We start from the raw sequence: 27,901 nt of genomic DNA on the forward strand, positions 1-27,901 counted from the left end.
TCCGGGTTCAATCCTCGCCATTCACAGTTTTTTAAATTTATACATTTTTAGACCAGCAATGCTTCCTCAATTTAGGCTGAAGATAGACTAGGTGGCCGCGGGCAGCCTGACCAGCAGTCAGTGAAACGTAAAAACCATTAAGCCTAGGCTATACTTTGAAGGTCCTGACACTTCCAACGTCGACACATCGTGTTGTAAAGCTTTATTAAACAACAAAGTGCAGCATCACAAACATGTCCATTTGAACTTCAGTTAAACAGACGAATCTGCGGCCAGGTATCGGAGGCTAAATCATCAGCTGAACACACCAGAGAAGGCGGTTACGTTAACTCAAGAGGCAAAGTAAACAGTCCAGCCAGTTAACATGAAAGCCAGTTACCGTATAACACCGGAAACTACGCTCTCTCGGAGGAGGGGCGGGACTGTGATGCTCTATATTAGACAGTTCAGCCTGAGCAGAATGTGTTAGACTCTAACAGTTAGAGGCTTTTCCTGACTTAAAGCATCTGAGCGAAGTTTACACATCGCCACCATGGCGCTCACCTACTTCGAACGATTGCAAGTGTGGGTTAGGCGTGCGTTCATGGGCGTGTTATATGCTATATTTTGGTTGCTAAGTCCAAGACCGACCGCTGGTGCACCTACCAAAGTCCCTCCAGTCACCAACCCGCTGCTGAAGCTGTCTGCTACGCAACTTGCAAAGAAAATTCGTCGGAGAGAGGTTTGCATCATAAAGTGTTTTTTTACTGTAGGCTACACAATTCTCATCGAAATCACCTGTTCGTGTATAATGTATGTCTGCTGAAGCATCCACACAAAATGCTCTGCAAACAGGAAATTGTCAAAGTAAAACAACGAAGGTTTTGTTGGGTTTCGAACATGAGTCTCACGGAGGCAAAATGTTTCCACTCCACATTTGATGTTGTGTTTTAATGCAGAAAAACACCCGGGTCAATTTTGGCTGGAATTACACTTTAAGCACTGCCAGTGACGAGTGACGACACTTTACACTATTTGACTAAGGACAAAGTCTAGTCTATTTGTATGTGCCTACGACCTTGCTTAAATTGTGTTTTGCAATAAACAAGTAGCTTATTACCAAATTTGGCACATTATTACAAAATGCTAGCCTAGAAATCTAGACGCACCCAGCGGCAGCAAATTCCAGTCCCTCCAGCAATTCGCGATGTTGCGATCGCAACAATTAACGCAAATTCAGCAAATCCTCGTGAATTCTGTGCGACCTCGCAATTTTGTCCAAACACTGCAACTTTTTAGCAAATTTGACCAATCATCATGGTTCAATTTCACCTACCACAACAGCCCCTCGCGCAGAATATTGACTCAGATGCCACACTCACCCCTGCAGACACCAGAGACTGCCCTATAACTTGTTCACTCCTCTGCAGTTTTGATGACAATAAATAGAATGCTAACGTTAATGATCTGCTTTACTTGCATCTGTCATCTCAACCTAGTGTTGCTAACCTGCCTAAGCTATGAAAGTAAGTTAATTAAGGCCTACTTGGTTTACTGACATTTGAGTAGGCTACAATATGTAACCCATCGACAAACGTTTACACCTGGAGATGTCCTTTTAGCTCGTGTCATGTTTGCTAGGTTGTGGGCTCAGTTTGTGTAGTGCAGTGCTACAAATATCATAGAAATGAATAACATTGTAATACATTTACCTCTTCTATGATCCAAGAATGATTTCATACGAGTTATTTTTAAACATTTATTTTAACTAATGACATAAAAAACATCCCGAATTCTATCCACATATCGTAATGCACTATGCAAAAAGTTATTTCCAGTCGTAGCCGAACACAGTGAGATGCAAGCGTTCCAATCCACTTAAATATGTTATTACGCTACTCTCACGTCCTTAAAGTGGCAGGCAGTCAATTACACACCACCAATGTAATAACATTAAAGAAAAGTGTAGTCTAATAGTTTAAATCAATATGAAATTACTAGATACTTAGTTGGCTATTAGTAATTATGCAAGTCACAGAATATGAATTATTAAAAAGATATGAACTTAATATGAATTACAACATATATGAATGTATTGAAACATATGACATTATGCCATCTCTGTCTGGGGTTCTGGGGCTGTCTTTTTTGAACAGTTCTACGAAAGGTTATACTGCTTTGTGAATTACCCCAGTCAAAGTATTTACACAAATAAAGTAGGCCTACTATGATTTTCTGTAACCCTTACTATTTACCTTTACTTATGCTTTTTAATAAGCATCAAGATGATCAGTGTAATTTTGGTCTTACTAACCTTAATTATTCTCAAAAAAAAATTATAAAAAAAAAAAATCGCAACTATTTTTGCAATTTTCACTTCCTCTCGCAATTTCTTCGCAACAAACAGCTAAAAACACTGCAACTTCCATCGCAATTTTTTAGAAAAGTTGTCGCGAAATCAGGCATTTTAGATCGCAACAATGTCAAGAAATCCTGGAAGGACTGAATTACATTGGCTTCCAGCTTCAGCCTAATGATGTGACAATGTATTAGACCTGTCGAGTTATTACATAATGCGTTGTTAGCCTACCGTCACACTCACATAAGCATAGAGCTCAGTAAATCAATCACTGTCTATCTTGCAGTACACTGTAGCCTACTAGTCCAGGCAAAGTAGCGTTTTACGACAGACTAATTGTAAAAGCATTTTTGGCATCTTAAATAATTTCTATGAGGTGTCCAGAATAACATACTAAAAGTCCTATGCTAAACAAAATTATTTTACAATTAGTTCTATTTTTGGCTTCAAAATGAGAGCTGTCCTTTTCCTGGATTATACCCCCTCTCCTCTAAGTAATGCCAAGAACCGGCCTATGCACAAGGCTTCACAGATATGCATGTGTTTGCTTTGTTTGCTGAAAATTGTTGAAAAGTGTGAGAAGCAAATAGAGTGTGCACAACATGCACCATCTTGTACTACAGACTGTTATTTATTGTGTGTATGCAGTTGTCAAGTGTTGATGTGGTCCAGGCTTACATTGACCGCATCCAGGAGGTTAACCCTCTACTCAATGCCATGGTCAAGTTCAGGTAATCCCCATTCTTTGGTGTGTGGTATGTGTGTGTGTGTGTGTGTTGCAACATGTATGGCAGTGGTAGGCTACAGGTTTATCACAACAACATAACTTAACACCCACAGCACAGGTAGCCAACTTTATAAGCTGTTACCCATGTCCAGGAACTGCCATTAGAGCATCTTTCTCTCTTTCAGTTCAATCATACAAGCTTGTCATGGCTTTATTAAAGCAGTCAGTCCTCCACTAGCCCCTTTCAACTACTCTCTCCATATAGATATTAAACTGACCAAATGTGTTTAAATAAAATAATAAAGATATGGTCACACCTGCACAAAGCACATCAAAACATATGTTGTCAGTCATCCACTAGCTTCCGTCAACTCCTGAAACAGTCCACATGAGCTAACTATACTGCACCGCTAATCCAAGTAGTGCAAATATTAATGGGCTTGGGCTATCAACGGGCTACTGCACACCACTATATGGCTAATTTTTGTATGTGACTGGATTTTTAACCAGAGACACAGATAGGCAGACTCTCTCCCTCCCTCTCCCTCTCCCTCTTTCTCTCTCTCTCCCTCTCAGGTTCTCTGCTGCTCTGCAGGAGGCTGCTCAGGTAGACAGACTGATAGAGGAAGAGACTGAAGGAGGAGAGGAGGCCCTGGCTGAACGACTCCCTCTGCTCGGGGTCCCACTCTCCGTGAAGGAGTCTTTCGCCGTGCAAGGTACACGCACACACACATTTAGATATGTTACACTGAGTGTCACTCTCAACTCACACACACTCACTCAAGCACATACACCCTAACAACGTCACACTAACACATAGCACTAATCTTGTCTTTTAGTGTACTGTACCCCTCCTTTCGTAGGAATGCCAAGAACAGGGCTAGTCACAGGCATGGATGTGTTTGCTGAAACATGTTGAAAAGCATGAGAAGTGTACTTTTGTGCAACTGTGTGCACAAGAGTATACCAGAGCCTTTAGTATCACATTAGTCACAGTTTACCTTGCAGTGTTGTGTACTTCCTCCACCCTTTCCCTCTTAGGAATGCCACACGCAGCTGGCCTGGTCTCCAGGGCAAAGGTGTTGGCCAGTGTGGATGCGCCAGTTGTGACCTACCTGAAGCGAGCAGGGGCCATTCCTATGGGGGTCACCAACACCCCAGAGCTGTGTATGTGGATCGAGAGCCACAACCGCCTTTACGGACTTACCAGAAACCCCTATAGCCTGGACCGCACAGCTGGAGGGAGCTCAGGTGAGTGTGTGTGTGCACACACAGAAAACACACCAATATGCAGACCTCCACTCTGCTTGAATCAGAACAATTCAAGATTGTTGCAGCACAGAATGACAGTTCAGCTCGGTGTTCACTGAAGGTTAGCAGCATTATCAACACCACAGCGCAAATTAAGTTTAATAGGCTATCACAAAGTCAACAAAGTCAATCGCGGAGATAATATTTGTTAGACTGGCAATGTTATCAGCAGTTAGCCACATGCATGTAAGAGCCTTATGGGGTAAGGTAGGCCTAATGTTGGAACACAGCTGGGTCTTAACTCGCGATCACTACTCTCTGCAGCCGGGTCTGCCAGAACTGTTCTTGAGGCGTCGGGAGGGAGGTTTACAAACGTACGTACTGCATAGCTATGGACCAGCTGGCTACCCTTACACTGGCTTAGGCAAAAAAGGTGACTAGAGAGAGACAAGAAAGAAGAGAGAATGCGGAGCAAGAAAGGGAGTAACTGCATTACAGAGGGATGAGGGCGTTGGAGGAAAGGCAAGAGAGGGAAAGCAGGGCCAGGAAAGATAAGCTTCTGGATGTCTTGGAGGTTGTGCTAGGAAGCCAAAGATAAACAAAAATAATATTAGTTCTCGTTCATGTTTTCCAAGTTCAGGGGTTCTTGTTGTTTTTGGCTCATATCCCTGGTAAAATAATTAAAAACGTGTTCACTGTAATGTGCAGTATTAAGCCAATAAATGTATGAAAAGTTTGACTGGTTGCACTTGTTCCTGAAAGTTATCTGGTATAGGTTTAATTGATTGGTTGTAGTAGTGTTGTAATAACAAATATAACCGCAAGCGGTGATTAACGGGGTCCGAGCAAAATTAACATGAGGTAGCATAGCTTTTTAGTTTACATATGCTTTGATTGTTTGGGCCCAATTGTTCAAAAGAAATGTGATCGGATTTCAGTTATCGGATTTCAGTTACCGGATTTCGGCTATCGGATTGGATCAAATCTTGAAAATGGGTTGTTCAAAGGGAAACAAGGATCCTGAAATTGTATTAGATCACATAATCTATTCTTGGATCTGGATAAAACCTTCACTTTGTGGTGTTCAAAACTTTTGAGTTGGATTGGAATACATTTGATCCATAAAATTAGGATCACCCTGTGCTGTAATGTTATAGTGTGCTAACCTCCACAACCCAACAGTATTCTAACAGTACTCTATTCTAGTGTGCTAAGCTCCATAACCCAATAGTATTTTAACAATACTCTATTCTAGTGTGCTAATCTCTACAACCCAATAGTATTCTAACAATACTCTATTCTACAGGACTATTTATTTGTCGTGGATAAGATGAAGGGTCTGATAATGGAAGGCAGTGTTTCCCACAGAATTGAATTGTATTTGTGGTGGTAGGTGAAGGGGGGGTGGGTTCTGTGTCGGAGTCAATAAGATGAACAGCCTGTAATTATACAGTTATACTTGCCTTGCACGACAAGTCCATATTGACAAGTAGCTGTAACGTTATAGTGTGCTAACCTCCACAACCCAACAGTATTCTAACTGAAGGAACTGTAGGGGGCGATGTGGGACGAGGTAGAGTGAATGTGTGGTGAGCAGGCAGAGCCTCGGTCAGAAGGCTCAATGGTATGGAGTGATGACACGGAGATGGCAGGTTTCGGTGCAACACCAGTGAACTTTAATGTTTCAATTCAGTTGTTCTTTTGTTCTTTACTGGTATGTGTGCTGCATCAAAGAGGAAATAAACAGAAAATGGAGTAATCAGTAAAATGGGGTAAATCAGTACAGATCCCAACAAACAAAACAAACTATATATGTATAGTATAGTATATATACTCTTTTGATCCCGTGAGGGAAATTTGGTCTCTGCATTTAACCCAATCCGTGAATTAGTGAAACACAGCACACAGTGAGGTGAAGCACACACTAATCCCGGCGCTGTGAGCTGCCTGCAACAACAGCGGCGCTCGGGGAGCTGTGAGGGGTTAGGTGCCCTGCTCAAGGGCACTTCAACCAGTGGGTCGGGGCTCGAACCGGCAACCCTCCGGTTACAAGTCCAGAGTGCTAACCAGTGGGCCATGGCTGCCCAAAGTGCATTTAATCAAACATATTTGACTCACCTAAGCTGAATTTAAATAAGTATAAGTATGTAAAGTATTAAATTAAGTCATTAAAAATAGGAAAAGCTTATGGAATTGATAACATCTCAACAGAAATGCTAAAACATAGTACATCTCTAACACGACAAGCAATCCTCAAACTGTTCAACCTTGTTATGAGTTCTGGATACTTTCCCATGATATGGAACCAAGGATTGATCACACCAGTGCATAAAAGTGGCAACAAAATGGACCCAAATAATTATCGTGGGATCTGTGTGACCAGCATTCTTGGTAACATATTCTGTGATATCTTAAAAACAAGAATACTTACCTTTTTACAGAATAAAAACATTCTATGTAAAAGTCAGATAGGCTTCCTTCCAGAATTTAGGACAACAGATCACATCTACACTATCAACACACTTATAGAACAGTATGTACAGAAAACAAACAAAGGAAAGATTTATGCATGTTTTGTTGATTTCCAAAAGGCTTTTGACTGTCTGGCACGAAGGCATGTTATTGAAAATCCTAGAGAGTGATATAAGAGGCAATATCTACTCCATTATAAAAGACATATACAAGCAAAATAAATGTTCTATAAAAATCAACAAGTCGAGAACAGAGTTTTTTAAACAAAGCAGAGGAGTCAGACAAGGATGCAGCCTAAGCCCGATACTGTTCAACATATTCATTAATGAACTGGCTAAAGAAATAGACGGTTCAACAGGTTCTGGACTTGTACTTGACAGCACAAATATAAAGTGTCTTCTTTTTGCAGATGATATTGTGCTTCTATCGCCATCAAAAAAAAGCCTGCAAGAGAGTCTCAACATCCTACACACTTTCAGTAGAAACTGGGCATTGCCAATTAATACTGACAAAACAAAAATAATGATTTCCCAGAAGAAACCAAAAACATCTAAAAAAGACAATTTCAAAATTGAAGAAACTGTCATTAAGGAAACAACTAATTATAATTATCTAGGACAGCTTCAAGAAGCAGCTTCAAAAGCTCAATCCACCCACTAAATTTTGGCTTAAGATAATTGACTCCAAGCCAATTTCCCTCTATGGCAGTGAAATTTGGGGCCACTAATTTGCATATCAATTACGTCCAAAAAACAAAACAAAACGGTGATGGCCCTTTAATTTCCCTTTACACCTGTTTGCTTTTCTCCAAGGCCTACTCAAATAGGCAACTTTAAGATCCTAATTTAAATATATTTAATTTAAAGGAGAATTCCGGTGTGATATTGACCCAAAGTGTATTGAAACATGATACCGAGTGTGAACGTGTGTCTCATAGCCCATCTCGGCTTGTCCCCTGCACTCTAAAATCTGGCGCTAGTTAGCCGATGCTACCAACAGCTTTTTCAATAGTGGTGCTTCGGCATCGGGCTAGCCATGCAAATAAATCACTGTTTTACACCCATTTACGAGGCTCAATGCATCTCCACACTTCATTGGTAGACTTCCGAGGGCCCTGACATTTAAAACGAGACATTGAGAACTTTGAAAAAGCACTGGTAGTTTACTTACAAGACGATTTATACAGACAGTATCTTCATGAAGTTTAGCGTTTGCAGCCATCTTGAATTTAGTCACGATAAGTCGAGCAACGAGTAAGAATCAACAGGTATGATAAGGGATCAGATTCCAAAAATAATTCAGTGGAAATGCATGGATTCCAGTTGCTGCTACTGGAAGAAACTGGAATCCATGCATTTCCACTGAATTATTTTTAGCCCGATGCCGAAGCACCACTATTGAAAAAGCTGTTGGTAGCATCGGCTAACTAGCGCCAGATTTTGGAGTGCAGGGGACAGGCCGAGATGGGCTATGAGACATATGTTCACACTCGGTATCATGTTTCAATACACTTTAGGTCAATATCACACCGGAATTCTCCTTTAATATATATTAGGGTAATTGATACACTTTACACTTCTGTACATCTTGTATGACTACACCAGAATGAGCATTAAGTGGCTGAAAATCAGTAATTTCCAACCTATTCCCAACTGCTGCATTTGCTTTGCACAGCTTGAAGTCTGATTATAACTTCACCATAGGCTACACACAATTTAACCTTACGACAATGGCTATAATTTGGATTTATTTAGTTAATGTCACTCGGACAGACCGAAAGAATTATTTTTCCCTCAGCCGACAGTCTGTCCTGCATTGACAACATTGAGGCTACATAGCCTAAACGAATGCTTTAGGTTTTTCTAACTTGTATGCTCGATTTTTAACTATCTGCTTGTGAATGATGTTGCTTGTATATTAGGGTAATTGATACACTTTACACTTCTGTACATCTTGTATGGCTACACCAGAATGAGCATTAAGTGGCTGAAAATCAGTAATTTCCAACCTATTCCCAACTGCTGCATTTGCTTTGCACATCTTGAAGTCTGAAGCCTACTTTCCTTTGTTGAACGGTGCTGGAAAGCGTCTCCCTGTTTCCCTGTCATCATTGCTCTCGTCTCGTTGACTCTGGTTGTAATCTCACCCGAAGTTGCTGCACCTTCCAATAACGTTGTCTGAGCTGTTAGATCTATAGAACATCTACTTCCGTGGATAACATGGGCTACATAGGCCATGGGCGAACTCGATGTAGGGTAGGCCTAATTCACAAACGAAACAGCGCTGAGACCCTTACACAGCACAGCCGAACTCACTGCTCACTCAGAAGAGTAAAAAGGGAAGTTACATGCCATCACATCAGAGTGTCAAAAAGTCTCCAAGAACGCCAGAAAAAGTAGCTAGATTTGTCGCTAGTCGCTTTTCACAAAAAAAGTCGCTTGGGGGGGGTCTGAAATCTCGCTAAATATGGCGACAAAGTCGCTAAGTTGGCAACACTGTTTGGGGCCACTGTATGGACTGAACTACAAACAGTGGGACTAAAGTCCAACAGAAGTACTCCACCTACAAATCTGTAAAAATATCTTGGGTGTTCATAGAACAACCTCCAACCTAGCAATTCGTACAGAGTTGGGGAGGTTCCCTTTACTCCTTGACATCGACAAAAGGGCATCTAAATTTTGGTTCCATCTGGCAAAAAGCAACACTGAGACCTTCCATCATAAAGCTTTCAAGAACAAGTCCTTTACCCATCATGGTGACCCTCTATTCAATCTTGCAAACAAAAATAATATTAACTAGAAAATGTAATTTCGAGGAAATTACCAGTGCATGAAAATATAAATATACTGTATATTAACATAAAATGCAAAACAAACTTTTATTTGGAAACAGTTGGCAGGAGTCATAGTTGATAACAACTGACAGTTGAAATGTCTAAACAGTTAAATAGTTGAGTAGTTTAAATAGTTAAATTATTTAATAGTGAATTAGTATATAGTTTAAAAGTTGAATTTAGATAGTGTAATGGATGTTGATAGGCAGATTGCTTAATAGATGTTGGTGGATAGTTTAATGGGTGGATGAGTGAATGGTTTAAAGAGAATGGATAGAAAGTTGGATGGAATGTGCCTTATATCCTTGTAGAATGGAGAGACACAGAGAGAGTTGGCCTAGTTAAGCAGAAAGCAGTTGATACAGGTGCAATCAGTTTAACTGCCCTTTGATGGGTCCTAGTAGTGAGCAGCTGGAAGTTGATACAGGTGCAAATCAAGTTAATTAGCCCATTGTGATGTCATCAGCCCATGTTAAGTCTATGGGGGAAAATAAGCTTGTTTTTTTTATTAATATCTCAAAAAGTATAAAGTTTACAAAAGTGAAAAATACATTCCCCACGTGTCCTTTTCAAGACCTACGTTACAAAGTTTGAACAAAGTTTCTACGTTAAACGGTTGAAGCTGAATTAGACGCAGACATTTGGTGGGAAGAATAATAAGAAGACTAGAAATGCAATTCCCAAGGAATTACCAGTGCATGAAAATGCAAAAGTTGTGATGTAAAATATCATGTATAGTTAAAATAGATAATACAGAGCTGGTTACTGCGGTGATCCTAGAACAGACATGGTGGTTTCATAGCTTAAAAAAGTTGATAGTTTAAAAGTAGACTTTTTAATTAGCTGAATGTAGATAGTTTAAAAGTTGTTGATAGACTGAAAATTTAATAAATGTTGATATTCAAATAGTTTAATAGCTGTGTATAGGTAGATATTTGACGATAACTAAAAGTTGGAATGGCTCTAATGTTTGCTAGCAGTTATGCTAACATTTTTAACTATGCTAACCATGCTACTTAGCTAATGTTTTCTAGCAGTTTTGCTAAACATGCTAACTATGTTAGCAATGTTAACTATATTAACCATGCTATTTAGCTAACTTAGCTAATGTTTTCTAGCAGTTTTGCTAAAAATGCTAACTATGTTAGCAATGGTAACCATGCTACCTAGCTAATGTTTTGCTAAAAATGCTTGCAATGTTAAACATGCTAACTATGCTAACCATCTTACTTAGCTAACATTTTCTAGCAGTTTTGCTAAACATGCTAATTATGTTAGCAATGCTAACAAGCTAACCATGCTACTTAGCTAACATTTTCTAGCAGTTTTGTTAAACATGTTAACTATGCTAGCAATGCTAACATGCTAACTATACTACTTAGCTAACTGTTTTCGAGCAGTTTTGCTAAAAAATTAAAACTTTTAACTATGCTAACAATGCTAACTAGCTACAGTGGGTACGAGTCATAGTTGATGACAAGTTAAAAGTTGTTGATAGACAGCTAGTTTAAAGGGGTCATAGAATGCAAAACCGAGTTTACTTTGTCATAGATGAAAATGATTTTCAAAACCCCAACACCTCCTTCCTATGCAAATCTCACAATTAAACTATAAAACGCTAACAATGCTAACTAAGTTCACGCAAACTTCGCAGGTGGTACCTTATTTGGCTCTGGCCTGTACATTTGAAAATTTACATAGTTGATGGTGCTCTGACAAGGAGAGCTTAAATGAGACAAACACTTGTTGATAGACATTTACTAGTTTAAAGGACAGTTCTTCATAGAATGCAAAACCGAGCAGTTTACTTTGTCAAATAATGAATAGTGATCCCAAGGATTCAAAAGTGGAGGGGCATGAAATGGACATACAGAGAACCCTGCAAAATCCCATTAATTTGCAAAACATTTCACCAAAGGCAGTTTTCAAAACCTTGTACAGTTAAGCAGGATTTGCTAAGCTGCTGTTACTTAAACGAGGGGCTGTTCCGACCGTAAGGTCATCACAACCGCATGCTGTAAGTATTATTTTGTCGCTAAGCAGTTATTAACCATGCTAACGTGTATCTAGCAAGTAGAATGTGTGATTTAGTTTGTTTGCAAGGCTATTTCATTTTAATGTGTGTCATTCGGATAAAACTAACTAACTGAAGCTGAGTAACACGATAGTTTGGTTGCTAAGCTGTAATATAACCCATACCCATATAACACATACGTTTTTGACGTCAGAAGTGGAAACAACTTCACGTTATCAATTCAAATGATATCTAGTCGATATGTTGAAAACCGTGTTGTCTAGATACAATGGATTTATTTGCACGTTCTTATTTTAGAACATTACAAGAACGGCAGCATGCCAAACAGATGCCCCAAGTGTGGAATCTTGCGGGGCTTAGAATATTAGCAAATGCTTTTGCTGTGAGTTAACAGCTTGGTGTGTGCATGCAAAAGTGACTTTCACTTATGTTACAACATTTCTGTTGTTTGGTTTAGGTTTTATCTAGCAGCCATGCATTTCAATGAGAATGCTGAGTCCCCACAACAGAAGACAGCCAAGGAGAAACTATGTACAGACTTGCCAAACAATTTGTAAGTTTAATAAAATATGTTTTTATTACAAACAACAAATCAAAATGTGCAACAGTATAGGCACTAAAAAGAACTTATCAATTCACACACAACAGGCTGTCTTAGACCTGATGCTACTGGTGTCAAAATCATCATCAGTACTGTAAACAAAGCACAATGTTCAGGGCCATACAATTTGTTTATTGTACAGTATACAGCCTACAATGCACTGTATTACAGTATCCAATATAAGTCCTCTTTCTTGTCCTCTTCGAGATCATCAAAGACCCTCTTCCTTATTGGGATGCCGTCCAGCGGATTCCTGTGCCCCAGGACTTGTGTGCTCAGCTTGACAGACCTTCCATGGAGGATGCTGTTGCTGAACATGTCACAGTTCAGTCGAAAAGGGGTCTGAATCCAACGTACTGGCCTGAAGTATCCGGAAGCTCCCTCCATATGCGTAGCACCACACACAAGGGGATCATGACACGGACGCTTCTTCTAAGGAAACCCCAGCTCCTGCTCACAAAAGACCTGTAGGCCAAGTCACTTCATTGCCTGCAACGAGAACAGGGTGGAAAAGCAATTTTTTTACTATTTATTTTTTAATATTTTACATCAGAGTATCACTGGACGATTGTTGAAAAAAAAAAAAAAGTTTATCATTTTGTGGTGTTGATCAAACTGTGTTTTTGCAATATGCTGAACCAATAATGAATGTGTATTGGTTAAAAATATTTTATTTTCTATACTGTAACTGCTAACACTTGTATCAGATTGTCCTCACCTTTCCATTCCTCTGATTCTCAAACGGCCATGGTCAGCTCTGTAAATATTCATTGCATTTTGCAAAGAATATAGAGGCACAACGGATTGAGGCCATAATGGTCATTCAGGTCAGCTCCTCAGGAACCTGGGTCATTCTTTTAATAACCTGTAAAAACAAACATAATTTCCCTGCTGTTATTTCATAATTTTGAATGAGCAGGTAGCACAAAGTAGCAAAGTACCAGAGTTGTAAGATCACATATTAGGCTACTACATGGAAAGAAGGTAAATCTCAATCAGATGTCAGCAGGATAGTTACAAGATTACATTACACTGACTGTACCTACTGTATTTTAAACAGTGATATTTAAAGGATTTTTGATTATTGTACTCTACTCCATTGTAGCCTACTATGTAAATGCTCCATGGTCTCCAGGCTGCCTTAGCAGCGTGAATCAAATCGCGCGCAAGGCAGCATGGGAACACCCAGGCTATTAGGGCGCATAGAACAGCACATATGTCATTTTCAGCCCAACCAATGTTACACACCCTATTCAGAGACCAGCACAAACCACCCTATATCATCATTCTATCACCCCTTTAATAGATAGATAGTTTAATGATCATTTTTAAAAGTGCACTGTTTACAAGTTGAATGTATATAGTTTAAAAGTTTAAAAGTTGAATGTAGATAGTTTAAAAGTTGTTGATAGACAGCTAGTTTAATAGATAGTTTAATGATAGTTTAAAAGTAGACCGTTTAAAAGTTGAATGTAAAAAGTTCAGTAGTTTAATGGGTTACATTGTTTAACAGTGGATTATTGTAGTGAGGACTTTTATTTTGAAACAGTTTTGGGCAGAGGAAACAGTTGAATAGGATGTGTAGTCTTAATTGACCCAGATTGTATGCTTAAAGCCTGAGGCTGCAGGTGGCCTGAACACCTGGCATAGGATTCTAATTGGCAATGGCATTATTATAATGTCTGTCGGCAATGTTAAGTCTATGGGGATTTTTAAAAAGTTTTTCTTTAATAGTTGAAAAAGTATAAAAGTTTCAAAGTTGAAAAGACATAGCAACCTGGTACGTTTGAAGACCTACGTTACAAAGTTTGAACAAAGTTTCTAAGTTAAACTGTTCAAGAGAAATGAAAATGCTAAAGTTGTGATGTAAAATATCATGTATAGTTAAAACAGATAATACAGAGGTGGTTACTACGGTGATGCTAGGATAGACATGGTGGTTGCATAGCTTAATAAAAGTTGATAGTTTAAAAGTAGACTGTTTAAAAGCTGAATGTAGATAGTTTAGAAGTTGTTGATAGACAGTAGATAGTTTAAAAGTTGTTGATAGACAGCTAGTTTAATAGATAGTTTAAAAGTTGAAGGTAAATAGTTTAAAAGTTGTTGACAGACTGGAAGTTTAATGAATGTTGATATTCAAATAGTTTAATGGCTGTGTATAGGTAGATATTTGACGATAACTGAAAGTTGGAATGGCTCTAATGTTTGCTTGCAGTTATGCTAAGATTTTTTACTATGCTAACCATGCTACTTAGCTAATGATTTATAGCAGTGCTAGCCATGCTAACCATGCTACTTAGCTAACTTAGCTAACGTTTTCAAGCAGTTTTGATAAACATGCTAACTATGTTAGCAATGTTAACTATGTTAACCATGCTACTTAGCTAACTTAACTAACGTTTCGGATAACAGAACAGTGCATTTTCATGCACTGTAATAATAATAATAATAATAATAATAATAAGCTCCCTACTTCAATAACATCAAAGACAGGAAAAAAAGAAGCCTAATGACAAAATGTAGAATCAGTGACCACAATCTACATATTGAAACAGGCAGACATAAACAAACATGGCTGCCTCGAGAAATGAGAAGCTGTGGTTTCTGTATAAATGAGGTTGAAAATGAAGAACACTTCCTACTTTATTGTTGTAAATATACGTCTATAACAGATTTTTTTTGCAGAATTAACAAAACATATACATGATTTTGAAAATCTACCACGCCAGTCCAAAATATGTATACTACTGGGTGAGAACAAAAATTGCTCAAATATAGCTGCAGATTACATAATGACCTGCCACAAAACCAGAGTGACATGTTAACATTTCAAAATCTTACCCTCATGTTAGTGTTTTACTAGTGTATAATATACATATTATATATGCATACATATTATGCATTTCGGTAAAATCAATATTTCAAGTATAAGGTTAGAGGTTTCCTTTTTTCCTATGGTTAACTTTCTTTTAGTTTATAGAAATACGTTTAAGGTCATAAGTTTTCTTTTATTTCTGTAGATTAGGTTAGTTATAAGCATCCCTTTTAAATGTGTAGTATATTTTATTATAAGTTTCCTTTCTGCATGTAATATAATTATTTTATAAGTTTCCTTTTTATGTAGGTTAATTTATTTATAGGTTTCCGTTTTATTTAGGTGCATTAATAAGTTTCCTTTTTTTTTTATCATAGCTCAATTTTGACATACAAATTTATATTTCCTTTTCATTTTGATATTACCAAAAATATGGTGAATCTTAGTTACTAGTTTCCTTTTATGTATGAATTTATTTATTAATTTAAAAAATATATTTCCTTCCTCTGTGAAAAAAAATGAAGTCTTATTGTTGAAGTTTAGCAGTCATAAGTTTATTTTTCTTAGTTGGTGTTGTTTTAACACCACATGGCATGCCAATAAAGCTCTTTTTGAATTTGAGAGAGAGAGAGAGAATTAAAAAAATAATAGATGTTTTCACAAAAGAGTGGATCCACCACGCTTCTGCAGCATTACATCTGGTGCATCACAGGAAGAGCGGACCGTGTAGATATACTAAAAGTAAAAATTCGGAGCAGCACAGATGTAGTATTAGCTATAAACTTTAATTAAGGTGCACAAAAGGGACTAACGTTTCGATGCTTCATGTATCTTCCTCAGAGTCCTTGCATAGCATGGACAGGAGCGCCCATTATGTGAAAAAAGAATCACAATCAGGTGTAGAAGGCGTGGCAGATCTTGGGCCTCCCTCCAAGGGCTGCACTCAATAAGTATGTTAGCCAAAAGAAAAATACAAGTAAAACTTTTTTTACACATAAGCTTCCCCTGGGGATCAATAAAGTATCTATCTATCTATCTATCTATCTATCTATACAATGAAACAATAACTAAATGAACCAACAAGAGAAAGAAAAGAAAAAGAAAAAGCTAATTGCTAGACATTTCATGGAGATGAGAAAACTCACCAGTAATAAAAAAAAAAACTACTTTTCAATCAATTTTATTTTTATTTATTTATTTTTTTTTATTTTAAGAGTCGATGGCTAAAAGTCATATATTAACCTAGTATTACAGGAAACATGACGGGCTCAATTCTTCATTGAGACCAGAAGGCTCAGGTGTGCCCAGTGTGTAGATCCAATAGGCCTCCCTGCATAGAAGCTTCTTAATAACATTGCCGCCTCTAGTGGTGTGGAGACTTTTTCAATGCCCCAGAATTTAAGTGATGCCGGGGAACCGTGATTGGCTTCCATGTAGTGTCTTGCAATAGCGTAGGTGGTATTCTTAGTGCATATAGCCGTTTTGTGCTCCGCTATTCTCAGTTTTATATAATATTAGATGTTGTTAGCCAACCAAAATGGTATTCGATAAATAGAGGAGAGTGGGGAAATGTGAAGCTTAGGTGCTGTTGGCTTTCTGTCTTACTGACTATATAGTATGCAGATGTATAACGCAGTCCAATTATTTTGGAGTTATACAGGTCCAAATGACATCATGGCAGTTTGAGGAATAAATTGTATAAGTCATGTAGTGATGAAAAACACTTTTGGAAAAGGTCTCTCTGACTGGGAGAAATACATTTGAATTCAGATTTAGTTTAATTTTAGGCAAGGCAAGAAATCCCCAAATTATCCAATAATACAATTTTCCAGATCCAAAATGACTGCAGTAATGACTTCTGAAAAAATGTAATCAAGTATTTTTTTATTTGTCATGTTAAGTTTCCAAATTATAGTTTTACTAATCCCCAAGAAAATTGAACAAACGCATTTGTCTGGACTGCACTATAAAGAAAAAAGTGAGACTGGAGGGAGAAAGGTAAAAAATATGGAACTCTATGGAACTATGGAAAAAATATGGAACTCTCAGTATTTAAAAAAGCATGGTAATAGGGGTGTGCTATACACTGTATTTTGTCTACAGTACTCTACAGCAATATCTTAACAAGAGAAATATTTCCAGGGTTCGTACGGGTGCTTGAAATCCTTGAAAATGCTTGAATTTTAATGTTGCGTTTTCAAGGTTTGAAAAGTGCTTGCATTTCGGATGAAGTGCTTGAAAATGTATTGTATTTCTTTTGACACAAATAGCTATCTGACGGAATAGTTAGCTTATTATATGCAGAACGTCGGAGAGTTTAAAATTAAAACTTCTCCGCCATGGTCCTCGGTTGCGCACCGATCTGCGTAGGCTATGTGACTGATCTGCCAGTCTGTTTTCATGCGTGACAACGCCCCCCTGCACACAGTCGGAGATGACCATCAATATGAAGTGAGGTTGCCGTTTCAATGAGCGTTGGTTAGAAAACAGCTATTTCGGACTGCTGAACAGAAATCATGTAGGCCTAGGGTCTTACAGATGCATTGCTAGCTAGGTCGCCATTAAAGCTAACATATTATTGAATAGGCCACTTAGCTCCAATCATTGGAAGACAAGGAAAAAGTTAGGTTGAAGAGGGAGACGAAACTTTATGGCATGTGAATGCAAAACCGCACCAGTCATGTCTATGGCCGTATCTACCATAGAGGTCACCTTTCTTTCTTCAAATTTCGTTTTATTCATTAACTAAAAATATCCGACAAGACAATTATCCTTGCATCAACGCAGCGTCACGCAACACGTAGTTGTAGATATACCCCTGACATGTGAAAACGAAAGTACAGTTGACTGCTATCGCGGAGCTATGTCCTAACTAACGACGCAACACAGTGTCTCACGCAGCTCAAATAAACTTCAATACCCACAAATCCATTGTCCAAAATAAATAATCGTCAGACCTGAACAAAGGCTGACTTCAAGGCCTACTCAAAATGTTATGCTGAAATTCAGTGGAGTTGCAGCTAGCTAACCTGCACTGATAGTAGCCTAGATAGTAGATAATAGTAGATATTTATATGGATATTATCTAAGCATGATATTGATTATCGGTCAGTTATTTACACAGGAGACGGGAGAAGGGAAATCAGGCAGAAAGGTGGAAATGAGGAGAAAGAGTTAGGAGAAGGGAGGGAAATAATAGGCAAAGGGCCCTCACAAGTGAGTGAGAGACAAGATGTGACACTCACTGTGTCAGAAGGTACAGTACAAGCTCCGCAGCCTATGACCCTGCAATTTATAAATGCAACATTCACTACTCTGATGAGGAGAAGCAGAGCATTCTTAAATATAGATGGAGCAGAGAACAGTATAAATATCCTCAAAACTGCTCTTGAAATATACAGGTGCATCTAAAAAAGTAGAATATTGTGGAAAAGTGTGTTGGTTTAAGTTATAAACAAAACATGTTATAAACTGAACAAATGTTTCTACGTCATACGGCAAAATGATCATGATAGCCTTTACATTACAGCCCTCTATGGTTAAGTCTTTCATAGGCATATATAGGCTACTTTGCTCTTTTATAAATGTACCAAATGCCTAATAGGCTGTATTTCTAAGTGTGATTTATGCTTTAATGTATAAATTATATTTATGTAAATGTATCTATTAGTTTCCGCAATATTCACCATAAGTCATCATTTAAGGGGTTATTTTTAAATGTTTTCTTCCTTGGGGGCATGCCCCCGGACCCCCATAGTATTTTGCAGGGGGCAACATTTCTATCAACACCCATGACCTCGATATTTGAATCCTGGCTTGGTCATGTCAAACTTCAGCTCAGTTTTGTGGTTTAATGCTTATAGGACCTACAAGTGGAAAGACATTAAAACACCATGCATATGTGCATATCGTGCCTTTTGGCAAGAAGTTAAATTTATCAAATTATATGACAACTCAGTCATCTTTACGTCACCCAACGTCACATCTCCGCATTGCTAGCCTACTGGTTGGTAGCTCATCATAACAAATGTAGGCCTGTCTGCATGCCGTTGTAGGCAAGAAAGAGACATAATCAGTCTTGACTGTCATGAAAGAGCAGCCTTAACATTAGTTTGAGTTCACATATTCAGCAAAGAATAGTTATTTGTTGGGTGATTATTTTCTTTTCTTATTTTATTTATTTATTTATTTATTTTTTTGGTATATTGACTCAGCCAGTTAGATAGCAAGCAAAGTCTACTTCCAGACAGGTGACACATTTTTAAGTTTTCCTTTAATTTCTTTTCCTGCTATTAAGAAAGAAACACAATTTTGTCTGTTAAAACCATCTTTAAATGATAAAAAAGTGAAAATCATTTTGAGTTAGTATATTCGTATAATGTCATTTGCCACCGCTGTAAAGTGCTGGAAAAGCTTGAAAATTGACCTTGAAAGTGCTTGAAAAGTGCTTGAATTTGATCTTGGAATAGGTGTACGAACCCTGTATTTCCTGAAGGAATTACCATGCAAAGTGGTTGCTAGGGTAATTGAGGCAATTACTATGATGGAGCGAGACAGAGAGGCTGCACAAGGCACGTAACTGAAGCATTCCATTCGCCGAGCGTATGCTGCAACAATTAATTTTGACTACAATCAATGAAACTGACTATTCTCTCTCTCTCTCAGGAGGGGAGGGTAGTCTGCTGGGCGGAGGGGCCTCTGTGTTTGGGGTGGGCTCAGACATCGGCGGCAGCATCCGTCTGCCCTGCTACTTCAATGGCATCTTTGGCCACAAGGGCACCCCACGTGAGTATTTATATGTTCTTAATCGTTCTATAACATATGCTGTGTGCAAAATAGTCATGTATTAAAGACTACAGTGCAATAATGTATACTGTTGGAATGTAATCATTAGCCACAATCCAATTTTACATACTTCTGTATGTGGATATGAGGCACTGTGTTATACAGTACAGTAATTATAATGTAGGTAGGTATAATAGGTTTGTGCCTGTGAAACAGAAGGGACTTTTGTTATGTCTTAATGCTATATATATATATATATATATATATATATATATATATATATATATATATATATATAAACAATTCTACAGCCATGATAAGTTGTGTGTGTGTGTGTGTGTGTGTGAATGTATGGAAGTGTGGCATTGTAACTCCAGGCATCAATATTCAATACAGTGTTTGAATATTGTGTGTTTGTGTGTGTGTGTGTGTGTGTGTGTGTGTTTTCCACACAGACATTGTGAATAATGACGGCCAGCATCCCCTTTTCTCTGGTCGGCAGGAGGACTATGTGAGCACTGGACCCATGTGCCGCTACGCTGAAGACCTGCTGCCCATGCTGAAGATCATGGCAGGACCCAATGCTCACAAGTATACACACACACACACACACAGGGCCGTGTTTGGGCATTGGGTAAAGGGGCTGCTGCCCCGGGCCCCGGCCACCAGGGGGCCCCGGCTCGGGACATTTAAAAAAGAAAAAAATAATAATATGATCATATTTTGATATTTTTGATGCATTTCTCCACCACGTAGTGAAGCCTACGTTGTCTTATAGTCACGTATCGTTGCCCGTATCAATGCATGCTATTACAGACAACAATGTAATGCTAAATGACGATTAGGAAACATGAAAGCGGAGCTCGAAAAAAGAGAGAATGTTTTTAGTAAGGCGCGCCTGCAGGTGTACTAAGCACACAATGTTATAAGCTAATTCACTAACTCGAGACTCATCGTGAAAATATAACATGTTTTTTTTTTTTTTTTTAAGTATATTTATTTGGGCTTTTTATGCCTTTAATTAGATAGGATAGTGGAGATTGACAGGAAGTGAGTGGGAGAGAGAGTCGGGGTGGGATCCGAAAAGGACCACGGGGCGGGAATTGAACCCGGGTCGCCGGTGTATGGTGCAGGTGCCCCAGCCAGTCGCGCCACTGCTGGGGCCATAACACATTTTTTTTAAACAACGAAAACAGAAAGGATGAAGACAGCAAAGCTAGAAGAGTTATTTCAAATGGGCAAGTCGCAAGAACAAGGTAAGCAAGATTGGTGTGCTTGTCAAAACGTTAGGCTATTACCACTGTTTAACGCCAGCCTTTGCTAGAACAAAACTAGTAAGAAAGTAAGTAAAATGTATTTATAAGGCACATAAAATACAGTGTACACTGACCAAAGTGCCGTACAAAGTGCAATGAAAAAGACAGTACATAACACATAATGTGGCAGTACCAAACACAGATTTTGGCACCTATAGCACACTGTGCATTGCCACAAGCCTGTACTGTAAATATAGAGGCTTCAATGAATAAAGAAAATACTGGCCATTTAAGTACAGTAGGCTACCAAAAATAGTACATATAACACATTGAACTAAATATGGTCCTGATACAGGCTCTATCTGAACTCCTTGAACAAATTTACTCAAACGTCTCTCTATCGAACTACGTGGCTAAAAATACATTGAGTACTTGTGACGGGAATCAGCCAACCACTCAAACCGAACTGAATGGCCAGTTGAATGTTAATTCTCTAAAAGGCAAGCAGTTCAAGAGTGTGCTAAGAAATTATTCTGTTTTTGATACTGCACTTAAATTGACAAGCTCCATTTCTCTAGAGACTGAAGCTGTAGTTGTAGTAAGTTGATTGACATGTTTTGGTTATGTAAAGACATGTGTTTGCGATTGACAACGTGTACTAACTTTGCAAAGTTAAAGTAGAATTCCGGTGTGATATTGACCTAAAGTGTATTAAAACATGATACCGAGTGTGAACGTATGTCTCATAGCCCATCTCGGCTTGTCCCCTGCACTCCAAAATCTGGCACTAGTTAGCCGATGCTACCAACAGCTTTTCAATGGTGGTGCAACAGGGACATCGTTCCTTTTCGGTATCATGTTTCAATACACTTTAGGTCAATATCACACCGGAATTCTCCTTTAGCAGATGCATCAATTTTAAATAAAATCTAGGCTACACCGCGACAGTTGTAATCTGCATGACAAGTCCTTGCACAAGCGGTACGGGCTGAAGCCAGGGCAGTAGTAGGGAGGGCAGTGCAGGGAGAGAATGTTTGCTCTATCTCTACAATGAAAGAATGCATCTAATTTATATTTTTAAATAAAAGCAATCTTTCTAAGCTGCTATGGAAAAGGTAAGTCAATATATTAGAGATATTGTGAAATTAGCATTAAATGAATGAGTTATTCAGCCTAACTGTAACTAATTACTGAAATTTGAATTGTAATGCATTACTTTACTTCACCCAATAATGTAACTAAATTACAGAAGCGTGTAACTTTGTAATTCATTACCCCCAACACTGCTAGTAGGCTACCTGGGTTTTAATCAAAAACTATTTTTGTTTTATTTCCTGTCGCGGATTAAACTGATGCTGCAGCCAAGAGGCTTTTGAACTACAGTACTCACTCCACCAGTTGAAGCGTGACTAAAGGCACTTTGTCATTGGCTGAGGATGAAGCCCTGAACTTTGATTGCCCTGACGAGGATCAAAATAGTAATAAGTCTACGTCTAGGCATACCCAAGGGGCAGGCAGATTCGAGTAGAAGAATCGGCCGTAGGCTGGAGGGACCACCTCTCTACTAACTCCCATAGGGGATCCATTCATTCCTAGGATTTTTTTAAATACCATAACTTCGTATAACATATATCCTGTGCGATGTTGTAGCTTCTGTGTAATCTACATAAACACTACAAAGGCAAAACAGACTCAATTACTCGTCTGTAACGTTGGTTACCCGTAAGAAGAATAGTTAGCTTGTTGGTTGGAGGGGAAGCTAGCTTTGAAGCGTAATCTGTCTTTTGGCCTTGTAGGAGATAACCCGTATTGTTTGGATAAAAATCAGTCCACCTTACTGTCTATGGCCCGGTAACTCATAAAGCAAAACCATAGATATATCTATATAGGCAAAACCCTAGCACCTACGACCATTATCAGAGAGGTTAAAGCCCGAAGACTAATGTCCGGATCTTTGACCCATTATGTTAAGATAAAAAAAATTACACAGAGGCAACCTAATAATAATAAAAAAAGTAAACCTATTTTTTTTTTTTTTTTTTTTTTAAACGGCACTAATCATTTCAGAGGTTTTGATGGATTGACCGTGGGTGGGAAAAGTGGAAAGATTAGCTTCAAGGCTATAACTTTTTTGTTTTTTGTTTTAGCATGTATGGTAGCAACATTAACCGACTTGGTGAGAATGATATTAATAATAATACGTAAATAAATGTTTAACTTTATTGATGACTTTGAAGGCCCGAAGGAAGTGTGAGAAGAATTTCTGTGTATCTATCATATGAGTTACAAGATTCAGTTCATTAGCTCGCGTCCGAAGTTAAGTTAAATGAGTCTGCGCCCAGTACTGGGGGACCAACTGAAAAATCGTTCTATTTGACTCAGTGCCCTCCATAGACACAGTAAAAGAAATGGGCCAAACAGACTCCGTCGTTTTCAATGAGAGGGCACTGGAGTCAAATGAAACGATTTTTCAGTTGATCCCCCAGTACTGTAAGCTCACACTTAACCATTGACGATAGCCATAGAACTGAATCTTAACTCATATGATAGACACACAGAAATTTTCTCACATTTCCCTTAGCCTTCAAAGTCATCAAAGTTAAACATTTATTTATGTATTATTATTAATATCATCCTCACCAAATTAAGTGTTAATGCTGAAGCTACCATACATGATCATCTTCAAAACAGTCATGCTAAAACAAAACAAAAAGTTATAGCCTCCAAGCTATTTTCTTTCCACTTTTCCGTTTCGGTCAATCCATGAAAACCTCTGAAATGATTACTGCCGTTTTTTTTTAAATTAGGTTTGCCTCTGTGTAATGCTTTACCTTAACTTTGCTCTGATTAGGTGTATGCTAGGTTTGCTACGAAGTTACCGTCATAGACAGTAAGGTGGACTGAGCTTCTTATCCAAACAATACGGGTGATCTCCCTCCGAAGAAATTATGGGCCAAAGCTAGCTTCCCTCCAACCAAACAAAGCTAACCATTCTTCTTCACGGGTAACCAACATTACGGACGAGGTAGTGGAGTCTGTTTTGCCTTTGTAGTGTTTATGTTGATTACACAAAAAGCTACAATATCCGCTGGGGTATATGTTATATGAAGTTATGGTATTTCAAAAATCCTAGAATGAATGGACTTCTATGGAGTTAGCAGAGAGGTGGTCCCTCCAGCCTACGTCGATTCTTCTACTTCCGGGAATTCGCCTGCCCCCTTGGTGCCCTCCCATTGAAAACGACGGAGTCTGTTCGTCCATTTCTTTTACTGTCTATGGGCATACCCTGTCCCTGACAACGTTACCGTTATCAGTTCCGACACTCCCCTTATTTGGTCTGTGTGTGTGCACGCTACACTGCGTGTTTCACATGACTTGACTCGAGTCACATTTTATAGGACTTGAGACTTGCTTGATCAACATGTATAAAAGACTCGACTTTGACTTGCTATTCATGATTTGAGACTTGACTTAGACTTGAGACAAATGACTTGAAATGACTTGATTTTTTTTTTTTTTTTCATAGATATTACAGTAAGGAGTTAACTTTATGATTTTAGAAAATCTGCTTAGGTGCTGTTGAATGCGTCACGCGAGCAAACCTGTCATTGTTACCAAGTGACGCGACAGACCAACAGCAAGTGCCAGATCAAATGAGACAGACTGAGGTAGGCTAACTTGCAAATATGGAAGGCTCTACGTTTATACCAAAACATAATTTTTGGCTTCACAGAGGATGTGTATCTGGCAACTCCTCAAATGAGAAATGAACAGCAGTCTGCAAGTGCGCAAATTAGCGACATAACCAAAGATTGTTAAGGCGGAGCAAGATACTTCGTCGTAGTTCATGTCTATGGGCGCGAAATGGGGATTGAATACTGTCTGCATAAAGAGGCGTGTCGATGACGTATTGATGAGCATACGTTGCAACCGGCCAACAGCAGCGGCATAAATAACCGGCGCACACCTGATATAAAGTCGATTTTCTCCAGACTGGAATGCTCAAAAATGCTAAAAAGGTACCTGAAATGTTCAGAAGGGTTTGAAGATCATGAAAACGTGCCCGAAATTCACATTCCTAACTCTATAGAACCAAGACCTTAGCATATGTGGTAAAATTCTGAGCTATGCCCATAGACTTCAATGGAGCAGTCGCTGCCTCTGCTCTGCATAAAGGAGGATTTTGACCCCCCCTCGTGCGATCCGGGTTCCCGGAAGTGGCTCCTGATGAAATATCTTGCTCCGCCTTAACAATCTTTGACATAACCACCACCACGTTGATTTTCATCCATCAGAAGTTAGTCGTGTTAGAAACATAACGTCAAATTTAAGGCATGTTAATAGTTGGCTTTGAATCTTTTAGGTTAAAATGTGTGAAATGGCAAAGTGAAACATTTTCTTGTCCAAGTTTAATCTTGATATAAAATGTTGCCAATGTAACCTAAAGTAAGCGCCTCTTTTTCTCCCTCCCTCTTAAACACGTCCCTGTTCCATACGTTACAGCCTAGTAGTAGGCTAACAACAGTAAGTAGGCCTAGCTAACTGCCAGCAATCAGCATAGAGAAGTAGCTTACTTCACATGTTAGGCTTATGTATAATATGATATAGCATTGACGGTCCTAAACCCTCCTAAAACCCATTGCGCTGTCGCTTGTCAAAGTTTGGCAGTGACGGCGGTGGCAGCGTTTGATTGATGGATTAGTTCACTTTTTCAACATTATTGGGTCCCTGGAGATGTGACAGGTCAGGACAGGAAGCATATTGAAACAATAATAGGCTATTTTATAATAGGTCTACTTGAAATACATTTTTTTTTATTCATATACATTTCATGTTATTATATAAACCGTTCAGATGTAGGCCATGTGGCTTGAATGAATGTAATGTCTATTTGTTTGTTACAAATAAAACTCCAGCAGTTCATAACTAGCCTATTGTGGCTTATTTTACATGGGTAACATGGGTAAATCATCATTAATTTGTATGATTTGGCTATGACATGCCTTGACTTGACTTGCTTGACCCAAGCTATGACTTGACTTGACTTGCTTGACCCAAGCTATGACTTGACTTGACTTGCCAGACTGTCACAAAAAATGACTTGGACTTGCTTGAGACTTGAAGGTAATGTATATATTGGGGGAAAAAGAGGGGAGGGGGATCTGGGAGGCCCCAGATGACCTTAACCTGGCCCTGCACACACACAAATGTTTAGAACACTCAACATAAATTATTTACCCTCTTACCTTCAGAACTTAACGTGTGTGTGTGTTCATGTATGTTGCTGTGTTCTCAGGCTTTCCTTATCTGAACCTGTGGACTTGAAGAAGCTGCGTTTCTTTTCTGTTCCTCATGACGGAGGATCCCCATACACTTCTCCTGTGGACAAACAGCTCATACAAGCTCAGAGAAAGGTATAAAAAACTATACACACATGCACACTCACACAAAATCACACGTGTGCGCGCACACACACACACACACACACACACACACACACACACACACACACACACACACAACCATGCATCTATGTACACACACACACACACACACACGCACAAACATAAACACACATACAGTTGTGTTCAGAATAATAGCAGTGTGTTTTAAAAAAGTGAATAAAGCTCAAAATCATTAGAATAGCTGTTAATTCCATAATATCAATGCATTGGGAACACTGCACATTCAATTTCAAATCAAAACATGACCAAAATTGATAAAGTTTGTGTTAGACCTTTACAGAAAGTGAACAAAAAGGAATATTAGGCTGTTCAAAAAAATAGCAGTGTTTGCATTTTTCTTTACAAACAGCTATTCTAAGGATTTTGAGCTTTATTCACTTTTTTAAAAACACACTGCTATTATTCTGAACACAACTGTACATATGCACTCAAATACATTAACAACTGTTGTTTTATTATTTTCGCCTATTATTGTGTTAAATGCTCCAAAGAAGACAGACGCAGAACGTCAGAGACTTTCTAATGAGACACAGCACTCAAAGAATCTCCAATAGAAATGTATGGAGTTAGTTCATAATGCAAGCATGGCAGTCGTCTATATTCCGCCTCTTCCTCCGTCAAAAGTTGACATGTGAATACATCGTGCCAATCTTGTGGTATGTTGTGAATACATTGTGCCAATCTCACAGCTGGAGGAAAATTGGTGTCATGAAGCCTTGCACACGCGCAGTTCTGCCCGAAATACATGCCCGAGTAGTGCCCAAAATGCGTTGCAATATGGCTACCAAGTGGAGGGACTTGCCTAAAAGGACTTTGGTGACGTCACTTGCCAGAGACTGTTTTTTGAAAGTTACACCGTTGTCTTGTTTGAAAATGGGGGCGGAAGTGAGCACATGTTGAGTGCCATTTTTTTGAGGAAGCTAACCCTTTAAACCCTGACCCCAACCAGTGTGTGTGTGTCTGTGTGTTATTATAGGTTGTCGAGCACCTGGAGGCAGACCTTGGGGTCAAAGTTCAGGAGTTGCGTCTGCCAGAGCTCAAGTATGCCGCTGGCATCTATTTGACCCTCATGGGCCTACCTGACAAAGATGGAAAGGTAGGTGATAGTGTAAGGTCATTACTTGTTGATGTAGTGAGTTTTTTTTTCATATGCACAACAGCAATAACCCAAAGTGAGTGTGATTTTGGTGTTGACTGAGTGTTATCTTCAGGCCCCAAAGTCCATGTCCGAGCATATGGGGGAGGAGGGGTCACCTATTTGTCCTCCATTGGAGCTTGTCAAGTGGATGCTGGGAAGATCTTCACACACTATGGCAGCAATAG

General features: G+C 38.8%; 1 protein-coding gene and 1 long non-coding RNA gene across 2 annotated transcripts; one reads left to right on the top strand and one right to left on the bottom strand.

Moving 5' to 3' along the window:
- Nucleotides 1–390: 390 nt before the first annotated feature.
- On the top strand, nt 391–27,901 carry LOC125289296 (fatty-acid amide hydrolase 2-A-like; the record flags this gene model as incomplete). The annotated part of the gene is given in 9 exon segments (XM_048236050.1): nt 391–721; nt 2,987–3,069; nt 3,642–3,781; nt 4,107–4,316; nt 19,738–19,857; nt 20,313–20,448; nt 26,410–26,527; nt 27,555–27,674; nt 27,790–27,901. Coding segments are annotated over 9 exon segments (1,228 nt in total), but the record flags the coding sequence as incomplete, so codon positions are not given.
- Nucleotides 12,369–16,017, bottom strand: LOC125289298. Its single transcript, XR_007192618.1, has 3 exons — nt 15,885–16,017; nt 12,976–13,122; nt 12,369–12,746 (listed from the first exon to the last, which is right to left on the bottom strand). It is a non-coding gene; the product is annotated as an uncharacterized LOC125289298 (long non-coding RNA).

This window comes from Alosa alosa, chromosome 24, assembly GCF_017589495.1.
Source record: "Alosa alosa isolate M-15738 ecotype Scorff River chromosome 24, AALO_Geno_1.1, whole genome shotgun sequence".
Classification (NCBI taxonomy): Eukaryota; Metazoa; Chordata; class Actinopteri; order Clupeiformes; family Clupeidae; genus Alosa; species Alosa alosa.